Source organism: Sceloporus occidentalis, unplaced genomic scaffold (genome assembly GCF_023333645.1).
Source record: "Sceloporus occidentalis isolate IW3139 unplaced genomic scaffold, rSceOcc1.0.p SCAF_160, whole genome shotgun sequence".
In the NCBI taxonomy this organism is placed as follows: Eukaryota; Metazoa; Chordata; class Lepidosauria; order Squamata; family Phrynosomatidae; genus Sceloporus; species Sceloporus occidentalis.
In genome coordinates this window covers 595,001-621,926 of record NW_028317140.1, presented here as the reverse complement: position 1 = coordinate 621,926, position 26,926 = coordinate 595,001, and the positions used below count along the sequence as shown (strand labels likewise).

Here is a 26,926-nt window from a genome sequence, read left to right as displayed (position 1 = left end):
TTAGGGTCCTGGTGCGAGCTCATAGTCACTCGACTCCGATGATTGGGAAAACGAGTAATACGATGATGATGATGATGAGCTCTCTTCAGGATCCGGCTGAGAAGGGCATATGTCCTCATATCTTGGAGGTGGCTCCGAAGGGATAGGCTCGTTGATGTATTCTATTCTCGGCCCCCATCGCCATGGAACGGTGTGTATGTCTTCCCCGTCGCTTCCGCCGGAATCACGGTCGCCCCTTTCAAACAGGACGCTGTCGTAGGAAGGAGGGTCCCTGCTCATTGGCCAATCATCTCCTCCTGCAAAAGGTGGAGGTGGGGCTGACGGGACCGTGAAGACTTCGTCACCCACACTTACAGGAAGCGGCTGATATCTGCAGGCTTCTGGGTCCTCCTCAGAGTCGCCGTCCCGACGGTTTTTACTCAGACAGATAGCCAGGCAGTAACACAAGACGATTAGTATGATTACGATTGTCTGCAGTAAGGGAGTTTCACAGACTTTAGGGGGTTTGTCTGTGTTGGATACCGGCTTGCAGGCTGGAAACACAAGTCCTGGGATACTAATCAGTACCCCGCAAGCCAGTAACAGGATCCCGAGTATTACGAACTGCACAAACTGCCGGCTTTTCCCGCAGATGAAGCTGCTATCTGGATCCGTCGGGTCTCCTTCTAATTCCCTCCTTCTCCTCTCTCGTTGGGCAGTAAACTCTGCCATCATTAAATATGCCAGCCCTATCCCGGCAAGTACCGGGCCCGTCGCCTTGTAGGTGATACAGCTGTCGGACTGGCATGTCGCGAACCCATAGACAGAAAGTAGAGATCCGCCGCATAAGAGCGCCCAGCCAAACACAAACAGCGTGAATGTTATTCTGCTGCTTGTGCCAGGGCTAGGAGTGCCGGAGCAAGTGCGCTCCATGACGGCTGAAACGTGTACCTGTCGGGGGTCAGTCAAAGATGTTCAGGTGCAGAGACTCGCACCTATGTGCCGGCTATTGCGTGCACACGAATGAAGGCCTTTTAATCTCTGCCTATTTTGTCTTTTTAAAGTCAATTGAAAGCTCAGTTTCGCTCCCTGTCGTGGACAGGTAACTGTTATGCTCAGTACTGCTACTGCTCACAATCTGAAACAACCAGAGTGTCTGGATGCGCTTTTACAGAACATCACAGCATTGTGATGTCACAGCACTATGACATCACAGTCAGGGCAGGCTGTACCACAGTGCAAAGGCCATGGGGGTGTTCTGTCCTGCTTCCAAATACCAATACAGCTGCCGCTTTCACAAATGACAGTGTTTTATTCCACAACCCCGCCTCCTAACACGAAGTGGTTTCTTCCAAAGAGACTTTCTGCAGTCATAAGAAGTAAGGGCTTCTTTTGACGTTGCGCATGCTTCATAGAAATACTTGTGACTTGTTAATAGATGACAATGTTGAGGATATTTGGACAGAAGAATAAACACTGTTTAACGTAATAAAAGACAATTAACCCTTTAAGCACCAGACTGGTTTTTTTTGTTACCTTTCGTGACCGAGGATGTTTTGACACTTTGGCGGAGCTCGTGTTTAGCTGTAATTCTCTTCATTTAGTGAACCCATGCAAGTTTCATATATATCATATTTTTTTTCAGGACAATTGTCATCTAATTTTAAAAAAATTGATGAAAATTGAAAAAAGACCTTTTTTTTTCAAGCATCAATGTCATATGTTACAGCCTATGCCCCGGAGTATGCGGGCTGTATCCACTAAATGACTGTGGCTGCCTTATCCATACAGGTACATGGACAGGCTGCCTGCGGGAGACGGAAGCCGCAAGGGCGCCCCCTCCCACCCCCTGTAAGTTATTCAGTCACGTGTCTTTCGATGGAAAGTGAGTTAATGCAGCCAGTTAATGCAGTTCATAGGTATCCCATCCCCGCCATTGCGATAACATATAATATATAACGTGTATCCCTTCCGCTGGGGCTTCTATGATGGAGCTCTGGAAGGTAACGTCACGCTGGCGCTCCACCATAAAAGCCCCGGCGGAAGTACCGGCAGCAGCGGAGGTTGTCGCGCAGACGTCCACCGACTGCCAGAGAGGAGCATCCCCACGCACCACTACAGGGGACCTGGATATTCCTTTTTGGCAGCCGTTGGGCGTCTGGGGACATCCTCTGCTGCTGCCGGAACTTCCACTGGGGCTTCTATGATCGTCACATGACCTTCCGGTGCTCGGCCATAGAAGCTCCAGTGAAAGTGCCGTCCACCAGCAGAGGTTTATCTACATGCATCGCAAAAACGTTCACCCACTAGACACTCCCTAGTGGGAGCACGGGGGGCAAATCTGGGGGGGCTCAGAGTGGCATACCACATACCTTCCGGCTGTATTCTCTTTAATTGTCGGAATGTTGTAAATGTTGCACACGTCATGCCTCCGACGCTCTTGTGTTATCAGGCAGAACGTTCTAGAAGGGTCTCATGGAGACTCGCTGACCACGAGGTGGGGCACCTGCTGACCCCCGTCCTCCATCTCCGGGAGAAGTTGCACCCCCAGCGGTGTATTCTCTTACCTAGGTTGAGTTGGCCACGGGTAGCAGTTCCAGGGAGCGGCAGCCCCTCTTCCACAGAACTGGGGGCCAGATCACCCTATAAGCCGATCAGGCTGCCCAGGGGACCACTTCTCGTTGGGCCAGATCGGGAGATCAGATAACTCCCTGGGAAGCAGTAGATTTGTGCAAATGGACCAAAAACAATTTGGACAATTTTTTCATTTAGTTTTCTGGCAACGAATTTCGGTTCGGACTGTTAGGGATATTAATGAGACAAAATAGGCAAAACCAATATTTCGTCACACACACAAAATAACGACGCTATCAAATATTGGAGGACCACATCCACAATATGAATTTAAGGAGATACCCTATATTTTATCTCCGATCCTAAATTCTTTCAGATCGCCGAAAATTATAATTCAAATTAGATAGATATCGCCACGATAGTCAATCAAAAATATTTATTTATTGTGAATACAATTTATAAAATCTATATATGGGTCACGCAGTGCATAATATAAAACACAAAGTTCTTAAAACATGTCAAAATTGAATCAATTCAAATACAATATATTATCGATAGTTATCAATATGAATTAGTACTATATGAGTCTAACACACAATTAATTTCCAGTCCACTCAGCAACCAAAAATTGATAATAATCAGGGCAGTAATAAAAATATCACTATCTCTCTAATATTAGTTCAATTAATATAACAAATTAAAAACTAATTTAATAATGTCTACGAGTATTAGTGAAATTCCTAATAGATGCAAATGATGTCAAACTTCATCTATAGGTAAAAATACCTTTTCATTATTGTTATTATCACGGGTTATAAGCTGCAGTCTCACAAGCCGCCATATACAATAATGCAATATAGTACTTCCCAGAAACAGGGAATTCTATACGAAGAAGACAAAATTCATCTCTATTCAGAATAATAAAACAATTATAATTACCACCACTTGTTGCTGTTGTCCAACTGGTACTTGTAGAAGTTAATCCAGGTTCATTGGCAAAAAAATTAAGTGGAAAAGAAAATAACTTTCTACCAGTTATATAGGTTAGAACTCAAAGTAACTCCAAGAGTGAAATATGGTGCCAGAATCTTAAGATTCCCATCCTCTGGGGTAACTTTGGTGAATAAGTCTGTCCGGGTCTGTCTGTTTCAGGGTGCGATTTTTTTTTAAGGTCCGTTTCTTTTTTTAATTATCCAAGACATAAGCTTAAAAACAGAGCTTATTATCATAGCCTCCACCTCTTGATTGGAATTCTCCAATCATAACGGTGGGTTTTACCCATTAAAATTAGGATTTCTACTCATATTTACACCGTTGTAATTTTTTAATTTACCTGTGAGAGACGCTCTGGTCTAAGAATTAACTTAAAACCATTAAATATGTGTTTGGAATTTATCCTTGGTTACCCTAATCGCCAGGTGTTACCTCCTAGATAGTAACTCAGGCCTTGGTAGTCTTACCATGTATCCCCCATTCCAAGTTACATTTCTAAAGATATGCAGCGTCTACTCCTTAACTTTCTCATGGAAGATAACATTAATTGTATCATACATACTGAAACATCTCTATACATGAATACTTCTTTGTTCTCTATTATAGAGGGAACAAGGACAAAAAGAAATCATCACTACATGATTAAGTAAAATAAAATGGATCTGACTCCATTTTGTTTTCATGTAAAATACAGAATATGTGGAATACATGTTTTCTATCATAAAATATCTGACATAATCCCCCCTTTAGATTATGACAAAGCAAAGTCCAGTTTGCTTTAGAATGATCTAAACAAACATCAGATAGTATATTAACAACTTCAAATCATGTTGTCCGACATGGGACATGCAGGGGTATAATGCACGGGTTGGAACACTTTTGCTCCTGAAAGAGAAGTCATTAATGAAAACTTTCTATATCGATATCCACTTTAGTAATCATTTTACGAACGATGTCTCTGAAACAAAATATAAAGGAATGTGTCCTCTGGTTAAATCAGTCATTCCAGATTGCACTTCGTCCAAAAATGAAAATGTGTGGAATAATATCGGGTCGTGCACAAACAAAAGTTCACGTTTGAATTGTTCATGACTTTGGTGCAGATTAATGGAGTGAGAGATTAATTTGGAATGCATGTTTGTGGTTACAATGGTATCATTTACCATAACCATTAAGTCTACTAGATACTCTCTTTGTCGTTCCATTTCCCGATGAATAGCATTGATTTCTCCTTTTAAGCCTCGAATTTCGTTCTCCAAAGTTTGAACAGAAACAGAGTTTGCGGCAGACATACCGGTTGCAACGACTGCACCTATGGCTGTACATACCAAGGCAACAATTAAGGCAACAAGGAATCTTTTAGCTCGATGATTCATTGTAATGGAGCTCGATACAAACGGCTTCCTGGCTTGTTCCAAAATTTCTTGAACGCGTCTTTGTGCTCTTTCAAGATGCATCTGGTACCAGGCCTTTAATTCAGGGAGCTGCATTGACGAAACATTGTACTGTTTTTCGATGGAGATCTTCGGGTCTAAGCTGACAAACACACGTTGTGTTAGGATCCTCTTTTCTGTAAGGATAAATCCAGGAGCTTCTTGGATCATAATGCCAGAAGATGGTCCAGGCTCTGCGATCGGTTCCATCCGCATCTCGTGACACAGGAGTAATACGATCCAGACGATCGCCACATCCTTCTTGGACATCTTTCAGAACTCGAATCCTTGTCTTAATCTTCAAAAAGAAGAATAGTATGAGAATACGTACTTGTAATATTACTTGACATTAAAACATAGCTATCCAATCTACCTATCGATATTGATATAGTTGCTGGATGGTATGGAAATCAACTTTATGGATATACATTATCACATAACATAACCACATGTCAAGTTGTATACGATACCACATTGTTGACTTGGATCTTCTGACTCCACACCGATGTTCAGTCTTCTAACTCAGAATCATTATCTATAATTCTTAACTGAGATCTGGGATGACAAGAACGCAATTGGTTAATATGAACCCATTTTTCAACAAAATCACCATCTTTAGGAATCTTGATCTTATAAGCTACTGGTGAAATCTTGTCAATTATGACATATGGACCCTTCCAAGAAGGTAGAAACTTCTTTTCCTTTACTTGGTTTCGTGCAAAGTTATACAGATAAACTTGGTCGGAGATTTCATATTCTTTCTTAGTAGTCTTCAGATCATAGTAGGTTTTAGCACTGATTGCTGCTTTTCCTAGATTCTTTTGTGCAAAAGCAAATGCATATTGAAGATGTTTACGTAGATTTTCAACATACTGATGGGTTGTTGCAGCGTTGATCAAATTATGATCAGATGTGCGATATAGCAAATGTTGTGGTAAAACCATCTTCCTGCCTGTCATCAATTCAAAAGGTGACATCTTAGTGGCGGTACTAGGTGTAGCTCTAATAGCCATTAGAACTAAAGGCAATTTAACATCCCAGTCCTTGCCAGATTCTTTCACATACTTTTTGAGTATATTTACTATGGACTGGTTATAACGCTCTACCCCTCCGCTAGAAGCTGCACGGTAGGCGATATGTAACTTGCGTTTCACACCTAGGATTTTCCACATTTTTGTCATCACTTCGCTTGTGAAATGACTTCCACGATCTGACTCGATTCTCTGAGGAAGGCCAAATCTGGAAAATACATGATTGATTAGTAATGCTGCACACATAGAACTAGTGTTCTCTCTGCATGGGATACATTCTACCCATTTGGTAAACATACATGTAACAGTTAACATATACTTGTTACCTCTTGAGGATCTAGTTACAGGTCCAATGAAATCGATTTGTATGTCAGACCAAGGTAGAGACATTCCTCGTTTCTGAAGTGGTGCACGATGAGTTGGAGCATGAGGTTGGAATTGCGGACAAATCAAACATCCTCGACAATAAGTTTGCACATCTCTTAGCATATGTGGCCAATAGGCATAATCACGCAATATTTCGTAGGTGATCTTATCCCCACGATGACCAGATGTAGGTGCATCATGTGCGTGTTGCAACATTAAACCTCTAAAGGTGGTAGGAACTACCCATTGTTGTATGCCATGTTTGGATGTTCTGATCAGCAATCCATCCATCAAATTGAATTGGACTTTATATCTCATTAAGATTCGCAAGTCTTCATTATCCTTACAATCATCATCAGTGATAGGATTGGCAATAGGATCTTTTATATACTCATAAAATCGACCAATAACGGGATCGTTCTTTTGACTAGTGATCAGATCCTCATTGGGAAATTCTTGACTCCATTGTGCAACATTAAGGTCCACTTCATTTCTAGCTTGCTGTCTAGTTATGGCTTCAATTTGAATTGATCCAATAAGATCATCAATGTTAAAAAGTTCTCCATTGATGGCTGCCTGTTTTGCTAATGAATCAGCCAAATCATTACCTTCTTTATCGATACTTTGTATCTTAGAATGGCCTTTGGTTTTCTTCCAGTAAATGGTCAAATCATGTTTGATTACCAATTCATCAATCTTACAAAACAGCTTACCATGCTTCACAGGTTTGTTGTTACTTCTCAGCATTTGGTTACGTTTCCAACTAGGCAGATATTCGACGAAGCTATTGCGCACGTAGTTAGAATCGGTTATGATAACAAATTCTTTAACACCATATTCAATTGCCATTTGAATGGCCTTATATACGGCACAAAGTTCAGCTATCTGACTGCTTTTAGGACCAATGCTGTATCCTACAGATATATTTGGATAATCACCTGTCCAGGTGATTCCAATACCTGCTACCAATTTCCGTTCATTATCAATGGTGATATGATATGAACAACCATCTATGTATACACATGATAGTAGTCGACAATATTCCTCGTCATACGCTTTATAAGGAGAAAGTAATTGTTCCTCTAGGAAATCATCTCCGGTAGAGTTATCATCCAGAGGTAGAGCAGCACAATCATGTAGATCTGCTAGTCCCTGGGCAACTACGTTCTTCTTATTTTGATTATAACGGACTTCTAACGGCCATCCCTGTAAGAATAAAGTCCATGCAGTAATTCTACTGTTAGAAAGATTACCGTCTCGTATCCTGTCGCTCTGCAAATATTGTAGAGGTTGGTGAGCAGTTTCTACAATGATCTTCTCGCCGTGGATATAGCTCCGAAAATTCTGTAATGCCCATACCGTAGACAATAAAGCTTTCTCACAGTTGTTGAATTTCACTTCAACCGGTGACAAGGTTTTGCTTGCATATGCGATGACCTTGTTCAGATTATCCTGTTTTTGATACAAAACCGCACTTATGCTTAAATTAGTAAATCCTGTTTCCAGATAGAAAGGCTTACCTCCCTCCGGATATGCCAAACAGGGTGCCTGAGTGAGTTTTCTCCTCAGCTCATCCATGGCTTTGTCCTGGGCTTCCACCCAGTTCCATCTTACGTCTTTCTTAAGCAGCTGTAAAAGAGGTTTTGTTAGTTCTGCATAGTTATCAATAAACTTACGGGAATAATTAATCATTCCTAGAAATGATCTTAATTCTTTGACATTGGTAGGAGTTTTGGCATTCAGAACGGCTTCAACTTTCTTCTTCTGTGGACTTAACCCTTCAGAAGTTACCTCGTGTCCAAGGAAGTTGACTTTGGTACGACACCATTGGGCTTTCTGTAATGAGAGTTTAACTCCTGCCTCTCTTAATTGAGTAAGAACATATCGGATCTCCAGAATATATTTATCAAAAGAAGTACTTTTGAGTAAAATATCATCCACATAGGCCAAGGTTCCCCTTTCAAATGCATCAGGCATAACTTTATGCATGAATACAGCAAATTCATGACCAGAATTTATGTAACCAAAAGGCATCCGGGTCCAAGTATACTGCTGTTTTCCAAATGTAAAGGCCAACTTGTATTGGTCCTCCTTGTGTACCGGAATAGTCCAGTATCCCTGGGCACAATCTACGGCCGTAAATATTTTGGATCCTTGCATTTGTACCAAGTATTGGTCTATGTAGGGTACAGGCCATCCAGACATATACACACGTTTATTTAGCTGTCTTAAATCAGCACACAAACGCCATTGACCATTAGGCTTCAGAATTCCTAGGATGGGGTTATTATACGAACTGTGCACAGAACAGATAATGCCACGGTCCTTTAAATTCCGAATGATATCCTGTAGCGCATCATAGGACGCTAAAGGTAATCTATATTGCTTGATACATACGGGTGGTAGATCGGGATCAGTCTGGATCCTAGCGACATGAAGGTTAGTAAAACCACAATCATAAGAATCTTTGGCAAAGATCTCTTGGAACTCCATTAGAATTTCCCTTAGCTGTTGACGTTCACTGTCATTAGAGCAAGCATCAGCCATGGATATCTGTTCTTCCACCCTTTCCTGAAATCCAGGAAAAACTTTAGGTTGACCTATTTCAAAGGATTCCTCAAGTTTAGAGGTTAGGTCCTCTCCAGGTGGATTAATTTTCTTTTGGTCATGATATTCTTGTTCATCAATTAGGTGGTCAAAGATGATGGAGGATTCTTCAATCCTGCACGAACCTTCACCTATATTGAAAGGATAAACAGATTGGATAGTAAATAAACCTTCTGGAATAGAATTAAACGTTTGTTCCACTATTTGTTCTTCTGTCAAGTATTCTTCAGGAATGAGACCTATTACATGATTTTGAAATCCAAAAGTATAATATTCTGAATCCAATGCCAAACCTACAACAGTACCTTTGGATAAGGTAATATTATGAGGTGCAATGTTGTTTATAACAACATAAATAGGGTTTCCATGAATATTTACCATTGGTGTAGGTGTTACCATGATACCTAGCTGTTGCATCCGGTTGGATAAGCAGATAAATGCATTGAGATTTCTCAATCTCTGGCCTTTCTTAATCTGTATGGGTAGAAGAAAGTTACTACTCCCTTGTGGAATGGTTACATCTTCAGGTACTTGAACACTGACTGCATATGGCAATAACTGTGCCGATTTCAGTGCTTCATCTTCATCCTGAAATTCACAAGGATCGCCTTTTAACCTGGTCCAAAGATTAGAATTAATCAGATCCAGATGGATAGCAAAGCGATGTATGACATCATTTCCTACATAAATCTGGTAACGAGGTTCGTCCAACACCAGAAACAAATGTTTGGCTGTCTTATTTCCGATAGAAATGGATAACAAACATTTTGCAATAATATTATGGCTATCCGATTCGCCGTCCAGATTATGGATCCACCTGTCTTGGGGAGAAAGATACCGGATCATTTTAGGATTAGCGATCTGTTTTAACAGACTTTTGCTGATATAGCTGTTTTCGATCTCCAAGTTCCACTTGGCATTCTTACTTCTCCCTAAATCATTCACTTGAACAGGAAAAAATAAATTGTTATTAACCCTTTCAATTTTATCAAGGAATTGAACATGACCTGCTGATTCCACAGATTCCACATAATCCCTGTGAAGAGAAATGGTTAAAATATCGCCTTCCAGAGATACATTTCGGATCCTTTCCGGTTGAACTTTTATGGAATGATCATCTGCAGGGGAAATAAAATCGTTAACCTGCAAAACAGTAACATCAGATGACTGACTATTCCTAAAATGAATTTCAATTGAGTCCGGCCTTTCCTCAATCACATGGCAATTACGCCTGGATTGCTGATGAGACTTATCATATGGAATGGGTACTTTGGTTTGTGACCATACAATCCCATTCACACAATCTATGATTACATTAAGTCTTCTGAGTAGATCTATACCCAAAATCAATCGGTCATAGGGGAGATTTACCACTATTACCGGGTGTCTCAAGGTCTTATTACCTATGGTAAACTTTAACCAGGTAGAACCTACGACATGAAGGGAATTACCTCCAACACTCAGCAGAGTATTTGGAAAATCTCTTAGCTTTGGCTTTTCCGCTGCTAAATCCATTACCTTCTGAAAGTACACATTTGACAATATAGTTGCCTGTGACCCAGTGTCAATTAACCCCATGAAGGGATGTGGTAATGAATCCTGTACATTTACAGAGACATAATATCTTCCTTCATATTCTTCTAGTTCACATAAGAACTTAGAATGTGTCAGCATATCACTTGTCTTCCATACGTTACCTGTCACGGCAGTAGTTCCAACCTGTACTGATGTGTGCACATCCTTACCCACTAGTTCTTCTTTCTCAGGAATGTCTTGAGCATTCAAGCTGTTACTAGCGGTCGGCATCTCATCGGTTAACTCCTTCAGAGTCGGCTCCTGGGAACTAGGTGCTTTTAAAGACAAGTTAGCTTGCGGACTCATTTGGTCTGGCTGCAATATAGAAGATAAAGTTACAGACACGTCCCCCCTAGCCAAAAGTGGAGGGACCACATAGGTTTTACCATCATTATTAACACAATCATTTGATAGATGATGAGGATCTGGAAGTAAAACAGGGTTAGGAATTATATCATCTGATAACCATCCCTGCATTGCCACATCGGCTTTAACTTCGTTATGATCTATTGCGGGGGAGCTGGCATTGTGGCAGGACCTGCCCCTAAAAAAGGATTGGTGGTCACTGTAGCCATAGTTTGACTAAATTTAGTCATTTGCTCCGTTAACAATTTGATTTGGTCACTCATTTGATTGACATGATGACGTAAATTGTTTTTCCCATTCCTGTACTGCCTATTAGGTTTGGAGTTATTTGGCTGAGGCTGTTGGGAGTTATCAGACTCAGACTGACTGGATCTGTCCCTATTAGTCCTGTAAAATTTCCTCCTTGCCTGAGGGTTTTTCTTCCACTGGGAATTACCCTTCCTCCACTGTGGATTCTTTTTGGCAGTAGGACTTTGTCCTTTGTTATCCTGGGATTCCACATTAGGAGTTTTAGGCCTGACAACAGGTGAGGCTGTAGCCGATTCCTGTTTCTGAGGTTTTGGGGATTTAACCACCTCAGCATAGCTTCTCTTTTTCTGAGATTCTAATCCCAGATGGGCTTGGGTTTCTGCCACCTCTTGTCCATGAAATTTCTGACTCTTTTTATCAGGCAAATCATCATTGGCATGCAGTACTGTATACAGCGTCATGCATTCATTAACAAGCCAGTCTAATGAGCAATCGCTATCATAATCTCTAGCAAGATTTGTCCGAATTGGAGAAGGCATTGCATAGAAGAAAAGATCACGGAATTCTCGAGAATCATATCTGGGTTTACGTTCTGTAAGAGAATAAGCGTTCTTGAGAACAGTTAAAAACTCTCTAGGACTTTGGTGAGGCCTACATTTCAGATTATACACAGCCTTCTTAGCAGCGGAGACAGTTTTATACTGTCCAAACTCAATCTTAATCTCATATTTCATTTTAGACCAAGATAGGGTTCGCATACTTTGTAAACCTTCAAAGTAATGTCTGTGATGACTTGAAAAAGTCCACGACACATAGTGTTTCTTGTTGGAATCATCATCCATTCCCAAAAACTGCATTGCCCTTTCAAATGATTCTAAATGATCAGCAATATTAGCTGTGCCTTTTCTAGAAAATTCAGCAACAGTCTCCTTAAGGAATTTAATTACCTTAGGGGCATCATAGACAGGTACGGGTAATTTCTTAGTACCCTTTACTGCTCCTTTAAAGTTACGGGAGCGCCCGTCTGATCTGTGTGTTCTGGCCGTATTGGCACCTTGTAACATCACAGAGGGTTCACCTGAAACATGACCTTCTGAATAAACGGAACATTCACTATCACTTTTATCACTCTCCTGATTCTCATCAGAGTCAGAGGAATCACGTGTATCAGAACATTTAATCTTCTGATTCCGCTGTGATTGGACAGAAACCACCTGGTTAACCTGTTCTTGTAGAGTTTGTAATTGCTTACTTAAACTCAGAACAGTAGACTCTGTTACGGTGGTGTGGGTTTTAACCCCTTCATCACCTTCACCATACAAAGATAGCTTAGGCATTTGCACACTATCCTGTTTAGACAATTGGACTTGGAGTTCTCGTATCTCCCTATGACAATTATCCAGATCATAGCGACAATCCGTTTCCCTGCTCTTAGCATCAAAGTACTGGCCATGAAGTGCCAAATGCTTATCAGTCAAATCATCAAACTTTAGTCTCAACTGTTTGTACTCCGCCTGGGTATCATTTAACTGATCCAGGGCTGCTTTGGGAACTTGCAATTCTTTTTGGAGATTAGACACTTCTTTTTCTCTAGTTTCACGATCTCGCAACAACTGAGAAGCCAATACAAGAAAATAGGGCCAGGATGAAAAGATTAACCCTTCTCTCTCCTTCAAATCAGATGTTTGAACAATAGCATTCAATTTTCCGACAAAGGGTGATCCTTCAGACCATTCATTTATTAGGGTCATTTGTACTTCACCCTTAAGGGATTGGAGCCGCTCTCCATAATTCTCTTTGATTTTCATATTTTTATGATAATCTCTCATAATATCCTGTTTAATGTTATTAACATGTACCAGCAGTTGTGCTTTAGACAGCAAAACATCTTCACCAGAAGTAGCACTCGATTTGCTGGACACAAACATGTTTTATGCACTGATCAGTATGCAATACACAGTACCAAAAATATACTATGTGAAACAACAGAAAACTACCGTATATCAAGAATTGGAACTATTATTTTACGTGAAATATCTCAGCAGTGCCTCCAATTATGTTAGGGATATTAATGAGACAAAATAGGCAGAACCAATATTTCGTCACACACACAAAATAACGACGCTATCAAATATTGTAGTACCACATCCACAATATGAATTTAAGGAGATACCCTATATTTTATCTCCGATCCTAAATTCTTTCAGATCGCCGAAAATTATAATTCAAATTAGATAGATATCGCCACGATAGTCAATCAAAAATATTTATTTATTGTGAATACAATTTATAAAATCTATATATGGGTCACGCAGTGCATAATATAAAACACAAAGTTCTTAAAACATGTCAAAATTGAATCAATTCAAATACAATATATTATCGATAGTTATCAATATGAATTAGTACTATATGAGTCTAACACACAATTAATTTCCAGTCCACTCAGCAACCAAAAATGTATAATAATCAGGGCAGTAATAAAAATATCACTATCTCTCTAATATTAGTTCAATTAATATAACAAATTAAAAACTAATTTAATAATGTCTACGAGTATTAGTGAAATTCCTAATAGATGCAAATGATGTCAAACTTCATCTATAGGTAAAAATACCTTTTCATTATTGTTATTATCACGGGTTATAAGCTGCAGTCTCACAAGCCGCCATATACAATAATGCAATATAGTACTTCCCAGAAACAGGGAATTCTATACGAAGAAGACAAAATTCATCTCTATTCAGAATAATAAAACAATTATAATTACCACCACTTGTTGCTGTTGTCCAACTGGTACTTGTAGAAGTTAATCCAGGTTCATTGGCAAAAAATTAAGTGGAAAAGAAAATAACTTTCTACCAGTTATATAGGTTAGAACTCAAAGTAACTCCAAGAGTGAAATATGGTGCCAGAATCTTAAGATTCCCATCCTCTGGGGTAAATTTGGTGAATAAGTCCGCCAGGGTCTGTCCATTTCAGGGTGCGATCTTTTTTTTCTCTCTCTTTTTTCCTCCCTTTTTTCTTAAAGACATCAGCTTTTAAAAACAGGGCTCATTATCATAGCCTCCACCTTTTGGTAGGAATTCTCCAATCATAACGGTGGGTTTTACCCATTATAATTAGGATTTCTACTCATATTTACACCGTTGTAATTTCTTAATTTACCTGTGAGAGACGCTCTGGTCTAAGAATTAACTTAAAACCATTAAATATGTGTTTGGAATTTTTCCTTGGTTACCCTAATCGCCAGGTGTTACCTCCTAGATAGTAACTCAGGCCTTGGTAGTCTTACCATGTATCCCCCATTCCAAGTTACATTTCTAAAGATATGCAGCGTCTACTCCTTAACTTTCTCATGGAAGATAACATTAATTGTATCATACATACTGAAACATCTCTATACATGAATACTTCTTTGTTCTCTATTATAGAGAGAACAAGGACAAAAACAAATAATCACTATATGATCAAATAAAATAAAATGGCTCTGACTTCATTTTGTTTTCATGTAAAATACATATATATATGGAATACATTTTTTCCATCATGAAATATCTGACAGGGGTAAAGATGGCACAGGCAAGCTTTTTGGGGTAAAGGTGGCACAGGCAAGCTGTTTGGGGAGGAAAGGCAGCACTCACAAGCAGTTTGAGGGCAAAGCTGGCATTGTGGGACGTGCTGCTTGGTGAAGTTGACTGGTCTGGGGCACTATGTGGTTTCTAGTAATGCCGCTGCTTCGAGTCCCGCGCCAGTTCTAAAGTCAGATAGAGCAGTGGCATGAAGTGAGAGTGGAGTGAAACTATATTCACTGAAATGTGTTTAATGCTGGTAAATCCCGTAGATTCCTTTTTTTTTTCTCATGTTTTCTTTAAATGTTTTGTTTCTACAAAAGGAGGTCTTTAAAAAAAAAAAACATCCATTACTGACGATCGTGCCCTAAAAATACACGTTTGTGTGGGCGGCTCGCTCTATAACAGCCGCAGCGAGCGAGATCTATACGAAACCGCGGCTTGGCCAGCTTCTCAGCGTTTCCACGTTGATGTTTTCTCTGCGTGATCCCATTGTACGGCGCTGCGGAATATGGCGGTGCTATATCACTCAATTATTGCAGAATAGCTAATGATTCCTCTTTGCTGGTGAATCTCCTTAACATATTGCTTGAAAATGTCACAGTTTTGTTGTGTTTTGGCACCAAATGCTTCTGCTTTCTACTTTACTGAGAGGGTGGGAGATAAGTGGAACGGCTTCCCAGCAGAGTTGGTGCAGGAAATCAAATTTCATTACATTCTTTAAGGCAAAAAATATATACCCCCCCAGCGCTGTATGCAGTTATACATTTTGTATCTCATTTTGCCCCAATAATCTCCCTTTATCTGCAGACCTGGAGCCGCCGTTGCTGTCAGTCATGTGATATTTTGGGTGCCTTTTCCGGCTCAAACCCCACACTGAGCTGACGCTTTATGGCGATGCTAATGAAGTCCGTTCCTCCATAGACTTTCATTAGTTAGAGAGTCTAGCTGGGTGATTAAGACTGAGCCATTCTCTTGTTCCCCACAGGCAGTATGATAAAGAGTCGGGGGGGGTTAGTAGATCGGGGATCAGATAACAGAGCGATAATCATAGAAACGGCTGATATGCAGCTGCCTGAAAACTTTATATTATGGGGTAAAAAACTACAACTGGGGTAAAAAAACAAAACAGAGCGAGATTTCTGAAAATGTGTTTTTTTATCTGATACGGGGAATAAAGCTATGATGATTCTGATGGATATTGAAATACTCGGTTTAACCCCAAACCTCTGCTGTGAGAGGAGTCCCCGGGTCGGATATTTCCACCCCGTGTATTTCTGGATAGACCGCGTTTAATTATCCGCCACCAGTTAAGGATATAAAAAGATTTGGGTTCTATAAATGTTTTTGCCTCCTGCAATTTAGGATAAAAGAGGAAACTTTGTATATTCTTAGATTAAAAAAAAACACATTTCTGCGTCTGCTTACGGTGCAAATCTTACTGTAATATAAATCTAATAATAAATAATATTTATTTTCATCATTGTTTGCGTTTAACTGCCCCAGACGCTGCCCCTCCCCCTCGGGGGGGAACCTTTATGGGCTCCTAAAATTCTAAAGCATTTTACTGGTCGAGGTCGCAGGAGTTTAATTAGATTCACTTGCAGCTGCCCTCAGATTCCTGTCATCGATTGGCTGTTTAAATTCACTCACTGTATTAGCCTCTACCACTTCCCCTGGGAGTCTGTTCCACACATCTACCATAAAGCTTATACCTCTTATGCTTTACTCTTCAGGAATACAATGTAACAAGCTTTCTTGTGAATGTTTTCCTCTCCCTTCAGCCTTGATGGAGTGCCGTTTCTGATGCACGACCGCACTTTGAAGAGAACGACCGATGTACAAGACGTCTACCCCGACTTGGCCGAGGTCAACGCTGCCACGTTATCCTGGGACAAGCTTTCGCAGCTCAATGCCGGCAGCTGGTTCCTGAAGGTACTGGGTTTTTGCGTCTGTCTTGTTGCCATCCGGCGGCTTTTATCGTCGCTGTAATATTCGGATCTGTCATCATAAGAATGACTGTATAGATCAAAAACTGGCGCTAGAAAATGTTACTGATCGAATGACACGGATGGCCTCTGGAATCAGCCGTTGGTGGCCCTGCAGAGTTTTTCCCCGAGCGCCTCTGCTTTCAGACTGGCGTGTCATTGGCCGAGGAGGGTCCAGCCTCCCACCAACCACTGAGTTGAGAGAGGGATTCCTTGAGCAAGATGCACAGATCAAATGTCCCATGATCCCTCAGTGCGGACTGTATCGGAATTCTCCCGTCACCCCGAGCAGGAAGTTGGAAGCCGCTTCCTGTTCTCTCCGTCCCCTCAGCCTGAGCAGGAAGTTGGAAGCCCCTTCCTGTTCTCTCCCTCCCGTCAGCCCGAGCAGGAAGTTGTAAGCCGCTTCCTGTTCTCTTCCTCCCGTCAGCCCGAGCAGGAAGTTGTAAGCCGCTTTCTGTTCTCTCCATCCCGTCAGCCCAAGCAGGAAGTTGGAAGCCCCTTCCTGTTCTCTCCCTCCCGTCAGCCCAAGCAGGAAGTTGTAAGCTGCTTCCTGTTCTCTCCGTCCCGTCAGCCCGAGAAGGAAGTTGGAAGCCGCTTCCTGTTCTCTCCCCATGTTGTTTTAGCGGACGGCGCAGAAGCCTCTAGCGCTAGAGATTGTTTCCAGCCGCGCAGGTCCCTCCGTAACGCTATTATCACAGATATCACAGGGTGCGGGGCGATTTACATCCTGTGATGGGGCAGCAAGATGGCGGCTCCTGCATACAGGAAAATGAGGAGCATTCCGCCACTTGCTTTTGGGGAACCCAGGCGTCAGACAGATGTGTTAAATTGTTAGCCATGCGCGAGGAACCTCATGGGGACGATATAAATGACCTCTCCTGTTCCTCCCTACTTTCCAGAACAAGCCTTTTTCCAACGTGGCGTCTCTGACACCGGAAGATCGGAAAAGAGCGTTAAACCAGTCGATTTACAAACTGAGCGATTTTCTGGAACTGGCTCATTGGAATAATAAGAGTGTTGTGTTCGACCTCTACCGGCCCCCAGACGGCCATCCCTACAGCGATTCCTGGACTGGCCAGATCGTGAAGGTCATCCTCAACGAGACGTCCATTGATCCTCGGCTGGTACAAGAGTTTTTTTTTGCTATTATCTGCACTCATTTTAACCCCTTAATCACTGGTCTCGTCTTAGATTCAGGAGCCGTATGTCTATCCCACGCATGTTTAATACCCTCACTGTATAACCCTCTACCACCTCAGCTGGGAAGCTGTTCCCCGTATCTACAACACTTTCAGTTTCTCCTCCGTCAGCGATGTCATTGGGATTAAATAATAAGGAAATAACGTAATCAAAAAAAAAGGGAGCATCGGGGAAACCCTGCGTTCCGACTGATTATCTGTGTATTTCAGGTCTGTTGGTTAACCAATGATGTGACGTTAGATGTCCAATCCATGTCACCCGAGTTTCAGAAGACCCTGGGGGGCAAGGCACCCGTCAAAAGGCTCGTAGCCAATCGCGTTGTGAAACTCAACCTTCCATACAACGAAATGTCCTCTGACGATATCAGGTAAAAAAAAAAAAAACACGTTTGGTGGGGGGCTTTTTGCTAAGATTTGGTTAAATTGGAGGAAAATTTATGAATTTTTATTAATTTTTACAACTTAAAATGTAGTAGAATTATCCGAGCGAGTCGATGAAATGAGTAGGAAGGTCTGATGTCATTTGTAACGTCTCAAGGATGATGGATCACTAAGACGTTGACCAGGGGAGGGCTGGCAGCCTAAGGCCTGGGGGGGCAAGTCAAGTGAAGTGGCTCCGCCCCCTCGCACTCACCTTTCACCCCTCACGCTGCTCCCATCACTATGCGGCCATCAGACTGCTGGAAAACTGATCTAAACGGCCGCTGGGTGCTGATGCCGCCGGCCGGAGCTACTTTAATCCTTTTTTTTATTTATTTAATATGCCGGATCGGCTTGCCATATTAAAAATAAATAAATAAAGTATTAAAGTAGCGCCGGCCGGCAGCATCAGCACCCAGCGGCCGTTTAGATTCGATTTCCAACAATCTGATGGCCGCATAGTGATGGGAGCAGCGTGAGGGGTGAAAGGTCAGTGCGAGGGGGCGGAGCTTTCACCCCTCACGCTGCTCCCATCACTTGGCGGCCATCGCATACGGCCGCTGGGTGCTGATGCCGCCGGCCGGATCTGCTTTAATACTATTTTTTTTTTCCATTTAATAGCCGATCCGGCTTGCCATATTCAATTTTAAAAAAAAGTATTAAAGTAGCGCCGGCCGGCGGCATCAGCACCCAGCGGCTGTTTAGATTAGATTTCGGGCGGCCTGCCCCCCTGCCCCCCGGCCCAGCCCGCCCCTGACGTTGACTCAACTTCTTAGTTTTGGGACAGCCCATCTAAAAAATATTTGAATTTGCAGCTTCTTTAAAACGAATCTCCCAGCATTTTTTTTACTCCTACTAGAATCAAATTAAAAATATGTTTTCCAAAATATTGCTGTTTTCCGTTAAACTAATTGTAGTTTTTGCCCCATAATATGTTTTCAGGCAGCTGACCCCAGATCTACTTGACAAAGACCCTGACTCCTTATCATACTGCCTGTGGGAAACAATAGAATGCCTCGGTCTCATTACATTTCTGGGGATTCTGACATTTAGTTTTTTTTGGAAAGTGCAGACGTGAAAAGCTCCAGAATTGCTCCCCTGTTGTGTTGTAGAGACAGCCCTGGCACAGACAAGATTTTTTTCCCCTTGATTCTGTCCCTTTAAATCTGTTTGGCCAATCAGGGCCTTTCCAGGGTTCCCTTTAATAGTTTGCACAGAATTAACGCTCCATATTGTGACGCAGGACGTACGCCGCTGCCAATATATCCACCAATCTGTACGTGGTCAGCGAGCCGTGGCTGTTCTCTCTGGCGTGGTGCTCTGGAGCTTACTCCGTGACCACGAATGATGTGCTGGCCCTGAAACGGATGGATCGGCCGTTATTTCTCATGGTGAGTAACAACAAGTGAGCTGTCACAGTATGGATCGCTAACTGAGATAAGTTTTACTTTACTGAGAGGGTGGTAGATACGTGGAACAGCCTCCCAGCAGAAGTGATGGAGGCTAATACCGTGAGGGGATTTTTTAACATGCATGGGGCCGGCGCCTGACAGTAATTTCCACGTTTCTATGATGTGATTGCCGTATTTTTTTTCAGACTCCGGCGGAATACCGCTTAATGTGGATTCTCACAGATTCCGTTTCCGCGCTGCTGATCGCGCTGATCTTTCTTCTGCATTGGTGAGTCCGACGAGCGCCATCTAGAGGAGGCCCCGGGAATGGCTGCGTTTTGGTGGAATATGGACCGGCAGCATTTATTATCCTGACTACAAGTCCCATGTTTAGGGTGATAAATGCTATTTACCTACACTGCCTCTGGAATTGGGGTCCAGGGCCACTAACGGGAATCTTGGGGCCCTATATAAATCCTGCCTCCCATTCTATGCTCCTCCCACCACCCCATATTCCATTCGCTGCCCGGCCCCATTCTCCTCCCACTATCCTGCCCTATTGTTGATAGGAGCAACAAGGACTTAATGCCCAATAAGGGGCCACCTGGGCCCTAAAGCCTGCCAGGACCCAGACACCAGTAGCGGGCCACAATGACCAATGAGGGAGGTTGGCCCCCCGGCTAGCCAGGGCCCATATAGGGGTAGTCATTGTACCCCTGTGATGGCAGCTCCCTGTGTATATATATATACTTATATATACTGATATCCTCGCCGTTATGTATGCAGCGTCTATACCCCCTTATCTGCTTCTACTTCCAGCACCATGGACAGGGGTGAGCCACGGAGGGCGCCCACTCATGGTCAGGAGAGAAAAAGTAGCCACAACCCTCCCGTAATACGCTCCTGCTCGTAGCCGGAAGAGATAGAACGACAGAATAAGAAGATGCCCGGCATTATTCCGTTTGCAACACCCGACTCCTTTTTTCCTCCTTAATAATCAGCATAAAGCGTGAGGCTGTTGGGGAGAGCGTTTTCGGCACCAAAATGGAATTTGCTGACACGTCGGAAATATTATCCCATAATCTCATTAGCATTCCTTCCATTAACCATTTCACGCATTACCCAGTGAAAATTACCCAAAACCCGCCAAAATAACGGCGAATGTCTCAGATTCTCCAAAGGGGTCGATTAAACGCTGCCGTGACATTATATTTCTCGCTTTCCAGTTGGCGGAGGGATACGTTGTCGAAACAAAAGTATAACTCAAAGCTTTGGCACTAAAGGGGTTAATATCATCCGTACCCTGCACCATTCGCCCTCTGGTAACGTGGCATTCCGTTGCTGGACTCCGTTGTTGCCATAGTTTGGAATTCTCGCAAAATTTACCCAAACTCTTGGGTTTTCGAAAATAACAGGACTGGGTTTTGGGGTAAAAGGGCAGATTCCTGTGCTTTCTACACATTTTAAATGACCAAAGAGACCCAAAACTTTTGTATAAGGGGTGTGTGGCTGGAGGCGTGAATTCATTTCATTTATTTTTATTACACATTTTATGCTACTCGCTAACGAGGATTTCTAAGTTTGGTGTATTTATGTATTTATTTATTCATTTTGGTCTGGCCAATTCATAAATGACATTTTATCACCTTATGTCAGGTGGCGAGAGAGAGGACTATCATGTTGCCCCGAAAACAACGGCCTGCTTGAAGGTAGATTTTTATATTTCTAAGTAAAATTGTAACTTGTTTCCTTTTCAACACCAATTTAGGGCAATCTCCCTCGCTGCTTATTATCGCCCCCTGCTGGAATGATTAGAGAATGCAAATGGCATGGACCGACTCGCACAACATTGTTTTATAAAATACATTTAAATATTCTATATATGACAGACAGGACTACATTCTTTATCATTATTGTCAGGAAAAGTATAAAATCAATGTTTTTTATGCAGACTTTAAACTTACTTGTAAGGAAAATATTAAAAATCCAAATTCCAAACACAAAAATAATAATACATTTCAGGATCACAATTTAGTAAAAATGTATTTTGTTTTGTGTTAAACAAATATATATTTTAGAACCAAAGCTATTTTTGTTTCTTTAAATTTTCTGCCTTTTAATAAACATTTTTGTTTGGCTTTAAGTGGTTTTATTGAATGATGCTTACCTGTCACCTGTAACCTATGACATCACTTTCAATGGTTCCCCTTTGCAGACATCCAGATGTCTAGACATTCTAGACGTCTGATGTCACCGCAACGTCATGATGTCATGTTCTTGTTTTGCAGAGCTTGACATGTCGCTGTCAGAAGAAGGATATGGCAGAAGTCAACCCACATCTCCAGCGGTGCAATGCGACACGAAAAGCCTCGGTTGTGCCGAGACTAAATGAGGCTTCCGACTGGCGAGGTCATAATGGATCTCATATCGGTGTCGTTGGATCACAGATCACTTGAGGTCATTTTACACCATTTGGAACCATGGACACATTGAGAAGACTTCATGGAAGGGTGGGACAGTTGGGTGCGGTGGTTCTAGAGTTGTACTTGTTCTCATCTGTTGGGTTCTCCTACATCTACACTCCTCCTACTACTACACTTTTTGCTGCTATCATAGTTGTAAAGTGATGTTCACGCTGGGGTGGGATTTATTTTCTCCCCGTGAAGCTCATCCGGCCTGACATATTTTATATGCATTAGTAAGGAACCGTTAAGCAGTCATTAAATGTCACGTCCATTCGCAGCTTCCCGATGGCATAGTAATACTGACGTTCTGCACAATGCGACAAAGCCCTTTCTAGACACAAGCTAGAACGGGTGATTTGGGTTGTTTTACGATCCTACGAAGAACCCAATTTTAAGGTAATGTCATTTTAATGTAATTTTGGGTGGTCACAGGGCGGCATGGCCATCGACCAGAACTTGAGGAAACCACCAGAGAAGCTTCTAAAAGCAGCGGCCAAAGAAAAGAATCTCATTGTAAGAAACCTCCGCTCGCCCTCTGGAACGGCTCACTTTCCACGTGTCTCTCGTTCTGGTGCGCCCCCAACATCCATACCACGCAGTCCGACGAGGAAAGGAAGGCTGTTGGGTGGATGTTGAACGTTGGACTTTATCCCCCCATTAATGAATCCCTAATAGAAACGACGGAGACCACTGGGAAGCATTGGGAAAGCACAACCAAAGGGTTGAATTAAGGGGTGAATTATGACATCATAGGGGAGTACTTACAAAACCCCGACAAAGAGGAAGTAGCATTTTATCACCTGGTATATTAAACGGAGCATCTTATTATAGTTTTTGGATGTTTTGTCTAAGGGTAATCAGACTTTTAGGTCAACTTAATAGTGGACTCCAATGATCGAACCCCAAGTTCCAAGTTTGCGAATTTACATAAACATAAAACCCAACGTTAAAAGGCGCACATCTGGGAAACGTTACTGTTTTACTTCCATTTCAAATATATTTATTTTTACTTCTGCTTCCCATCATGGAATCAATGATTGTTTTTAGTGTTTAATGTTCTGTTTTAATATTTGACTGTAGTTTAATAGACGGTAATTTCTATCCGCTGGTAAAAAAAAATTTCTATTTTGTACTCCAAATAGTAACGTTGCTTGCGTCAATGTGCCGCAATCTGCTGCCTCTGTCTTCCTGGTTAACAATCCGAGGATTGTGTGTAGTTTTAAGCAATTTTAGCTAGAGCTTTAACCCTTTCGTTTTTTACCGTAATCATGAATTTCTGAATTTCGTTAATGCTTAATTCAATATGATTCCGTGCACGGAGGACGAACATGATTTTTTTTTTTTTGAATAAAATATTTTTATGGATATTATAACTTTTCAATCAGTGGAAACCTCTTCTAACCTCTGGCACAGATGGATAATGGGTGTTGTAGTCTCCAGCACTTTCCTTTACGAAGTATGACTATGAATGTATTTCGTACCCCGTGTATTTTATATAATAAGCCGCTGTTGTTGTTTTTTAAATCGTTATCGAGACGCTATTTATGTGCAAAGTTCTTGCGGCTTTAGAAATTAGCATACTGATGTACATAGCAATAACGCTTTCATTATATATTATAATTTAATGTTACCGTTGGCCTTTCTGGCTTATGACATCATGGCTTGCAGCCAAAATAAAAATTGATTTTGAAATTGTAATTTCACATTTGTGTATAATTCTTTCTAGAAAATGCATCGCATTAGAGTCCGGCACAAGGAAGAGGGGTATATACCCATATATTTACCCTGGGCAGATATTAGGAATTCACCAATAAGAGCTGAGAGTGAGGTGGGGGGGGGTTTCATTCTTAGCTTTTAAACTAAGTCTGTGCCTTAAAAAAGTTCAATAAAAACGTATTTAAAAAAAAAAAAAAGCAAATCAGGGACATCAGCAGTTAAATACCCTCCACTGGCAGTGGGGTAACTGCAGGCCTCTGTGTGCCAGCGTGTACGTTGCAAGGGGCAATGACGGCACAGGCAGTCTGTTTGGGGGGGTGGGCAATGACGGCACAGACAATCTTTTTACACCCCCGGGGGCCGATGAAAGAATATTACATTTATATATCGGGCTGCATTACTGTATTACTTACAGGGTGTTGGAGGGGGTGTTGCAGGTAGACTGTTGAGATACCTGCATGGATAAGGCAGCCGCAGTCATTTAGGGGATAATGCCCGGATACTCCGGGGCACAGTCTGTAACACATGAGACTGATGTGTGAAAACATGGCTGTCACTCTGGTGTGTTTGTGAAGTCTGCGTTGAAACATCGTGACGCGTTCGTATCTGTGTGTATTGCGTGCAGGTATTGCGTTTGCCGCCTACAGTGAAGATGTGTAACGTATACACATACGATGCTTCCATTGGCCTAAGCACCATAATATCCACAGAGGGGGTGTTAGGTGGGAAGCTATTTTTCCTTGGAATAAGATCGGGCTATTCACTTACTCCAAAATCTATCGTATGCTAATAAATGTAGCATGGTCATTTAGATGCCGCCCGTTTCCAGTGTGAGCATTACGGATGATGGGCACTTTAGTCTCCGTGGTGTGAATACACGCGGATCTTTGCTCCTCCTAGGCAGTCGTATCTGCTGTTTCTGGGACCTTTCGAGGAATATTAGCTCTTTGGCACGCAGCAATAATCTGTAAAGGTGGCGGAATGCCAATAATCACTCAGCCAAACACATATGGAGGGGTTGAGTCTGCAGAACTTATAAAATGAGTTTTTCTGGTGGGGTTTGTAGCCACGTCTTATCTGCGTTTTTTTTTTTATTATTAATCACCTCCATAATTGCCCTATGAATCCACTGTAGTTCTTGCTATCAGCTTGTGGATTGCGCTTAATAACTTTATTTGCACCCAGATATTCGTTGCACACAATAAGATAGTGTTTAACTCAAAAAAGGCCCCAAATAGCACATGAGACAGAATGACCAGATTTGGGAAAAAAATTGCATCAACATAGCAATATGCTGCTTGTACTTGCCATATAACTTGAAAAAAAACCATAAAAACATTGGATCTAAACTCAAGACAAATAGAATCTATTTAGCAGGTTTTTTAATTAGCTAAAATATTTTTCAAATAAAATGTACTCATATTTAGATCAAAAAAATTCTTCTTGTCCTGAAAAAAACCCCCAATATATAAAACTTGCGTGGGTTCCCTAAGTGGCAGAGGAGAAAATCCCAGCTAAACACGAGCGCCGTGTCAAAACATCATCGATCATGAAAGGTACAAAAAACAGTCTGGTTCTTAAGGGGTTAATTGTCTTTTATTACGTGTAAACAGGGTTTTTCTCCTGTCCAAGTATCCTCAACATTGTCATCTATTAACAAGTCACAAGTATTTCTATGAAGCATGCGCAACGTCAAAAGAAGCCCTTCTTAAGACTGCAGAAAGTCTCTTTGGAAGAAACCACTTCGTGTTAGGAGGCGGGGTTGTGGAATAAAACACTGTCATTTGTGAAAGCGGCAGCTGTATTGGTATTTGGAAGCAGGACAGAACACCCCCATGGCCTTTGCACTGTGGTACAGCCTGCCCTGACTGTGATGTCATAGTGCTGTGACATCACAATGCTGTGATGTTCTGTAAAAGCGCATCCAGACACTCTGGTTGTTTCAGATTGTGAGCAGTAGCAGTACTGAGCATAACAGTTACCTGTCCACGACAGGGAGCGAAACTGAGCTTTCAATTGACTTTAAAAAGACAAAATAGGCAGAGATTAAAAGGCCTTCATTCGTGTGCACGCAATAGCCGGCACATAGGTGCGAGTCTCTGCACCTGAACATCTTTGACTGACCCCCGACAGGTACACGTTTCAGCCGTCATGGAGCGCACTTGCTCCGGCACTCCTAGCCCTGGCACAAGCAGCAGAATAACATTCACGCTGTTTGTGTTTGGCTGGGCGCTCTTATGCGGCGGATCTCTACTTTCTGTCTATGGGTTCGCGACATGCCAGTCCGACAGCTGTATCACCTACAAGGCGACGGGCCCGGTACTTGCCGGGATAGGGCTGGCATATTTAATGATGGCAGAGTTTACTGCCCAACGAGAGAGGAGAAGGAGGGAATTAGAAGGAGACCCGACGGATCCAGATAGCAGCTTCCTCTGCGGGAAAAGCCGGCAGTTTGTGCAGTTCGTAATACTCGGGATCCTGTTACTGGCTTGCGGGGTACTGATTAGTATCCCAGGACTTGTGTTTCCAGCCTGCAAGCCGGTATCCAACACAGACAAACCCCCTAAAGTCTGTGAAACTCCCTTACTGCAGACAATCGTAATCATACTAATCGTCTTGTGTTACTGCCTGGCTATCTGTCTGAGTAAAAACCGTCGGGACGGCGACTCTGAGGAGGACCCAGAAGCCTGCAGATATCAGCCGCTTCCTGTAAGTGTGGGTGACGAAGTCTTCACGGTCCCGTCAGCCCCACCTCCACCTTTTGCAGGAGGAGATGATTGGCCAATGAGCAGGGACCCTCCTTCCTACGACAGCGTCCTGTTTGAAAGGGGCGACCGTGATTCCGGCGGAAGCGACGGGGAAGACATACACACCGTTCCATGGCGATGGGGGCCGAGAATAGAATACATCAACGAGCCTATCCCTTCGGAGCCACCTCCAAGATATGAGGACATATGCCCTTCTCAGCCGGATCCTGAAGAGAGCTCATCATCATCATCATC

The 26,926-nt window shown here is 42.2% G+C and overlaps 3 protein-coding genes across 3 annotated transcripts in view; 2 read left to right on the top strand and 1 right to left on the bottom strand.

Moving 5' to 3' along the window:
* Positions 1–912, bottom strand: LOC149279817 (transmembrane protein 171-like). Its single transcript, XM_089500812.1, has one exon. It carries the CDS (start codon positions 910–912, stop codon positions 1–3), a length of 912 nt encoding a protein of 303 aa, XP_089356938.1.
* LOC149279816 (glycerophosphodiester phosphodiesterase 6-like) lies at positions 911–22,199 on the top strand. The gene is made up of 10 exons (XM_089500811.1): positions 911–939; positions 1,771–1,830; positions 16,530–16,680; positions 17,633–17,857; positions 18,143–18,300; positions 19,596–19,743; positions 19,950–20,032; positions 20,563–20,576; positions 21,400–21,452; positions 22,032–22,199. Exons 1-10 carry the CDS (start codon positions 911–913, stop codon positions 22,197–22,199), a joined length of 1,089 nt encoding a protein of 362 aa, XP_089356937.1.
* Positions 22,200–22,646: 447 nt separating this feature from the next.
* Positions 22,647–26,926, top strand: part of LOC149279815 (transmembrane protein 171-like) — a 4,341-nt gene continuing 61 nt past the window's right edge. The window contains exons 1-2 of the mRNA XM_089500809.1: positions 22,647–22,721; positions 26,058–26,926. The exon at positions 26,058–26,926 is cut by the window's right edge and continues 61 nt beyond it. Of these exons, the coding sequence (XP_089356935.1) occupies positions 22,647–22,721; positions 26,058–26,926 (944 nt within the window). The remainder of the gene's footprint in view (positions 22,722–26,057) is intronic.

Bases quoted from the DNA above. Each gene is read 5' to 3' on its own strand.
- LOC149279816 (XM_089500811.1), top strand. From the start codon at position 911: ATGACGGCTGAAACGTGTACCTGTCGGGG. The intron at 940-1,770 runs GTCAGTCAAAGA...TTATCCATACAG, and splicing joins GAAACGTGTACCTGTCGGGG to GTACATGGACAGGCTGCCTG. The intron at 1,831-16,529 runs GTAAGTTATTCA...CTCTCCCTTCAG, and splicing joins GGCGCCCCCTCCCACCCCCT to CCTTGATGGAGTGCCGTTTC.
- LOC149279817 (XM_089500812.1), bottom strand. From the start codon at position 912: ATGGAGCGCACTTGCTCCGGCACTCCTAGCCCTGGCACAAGCAGCAGA.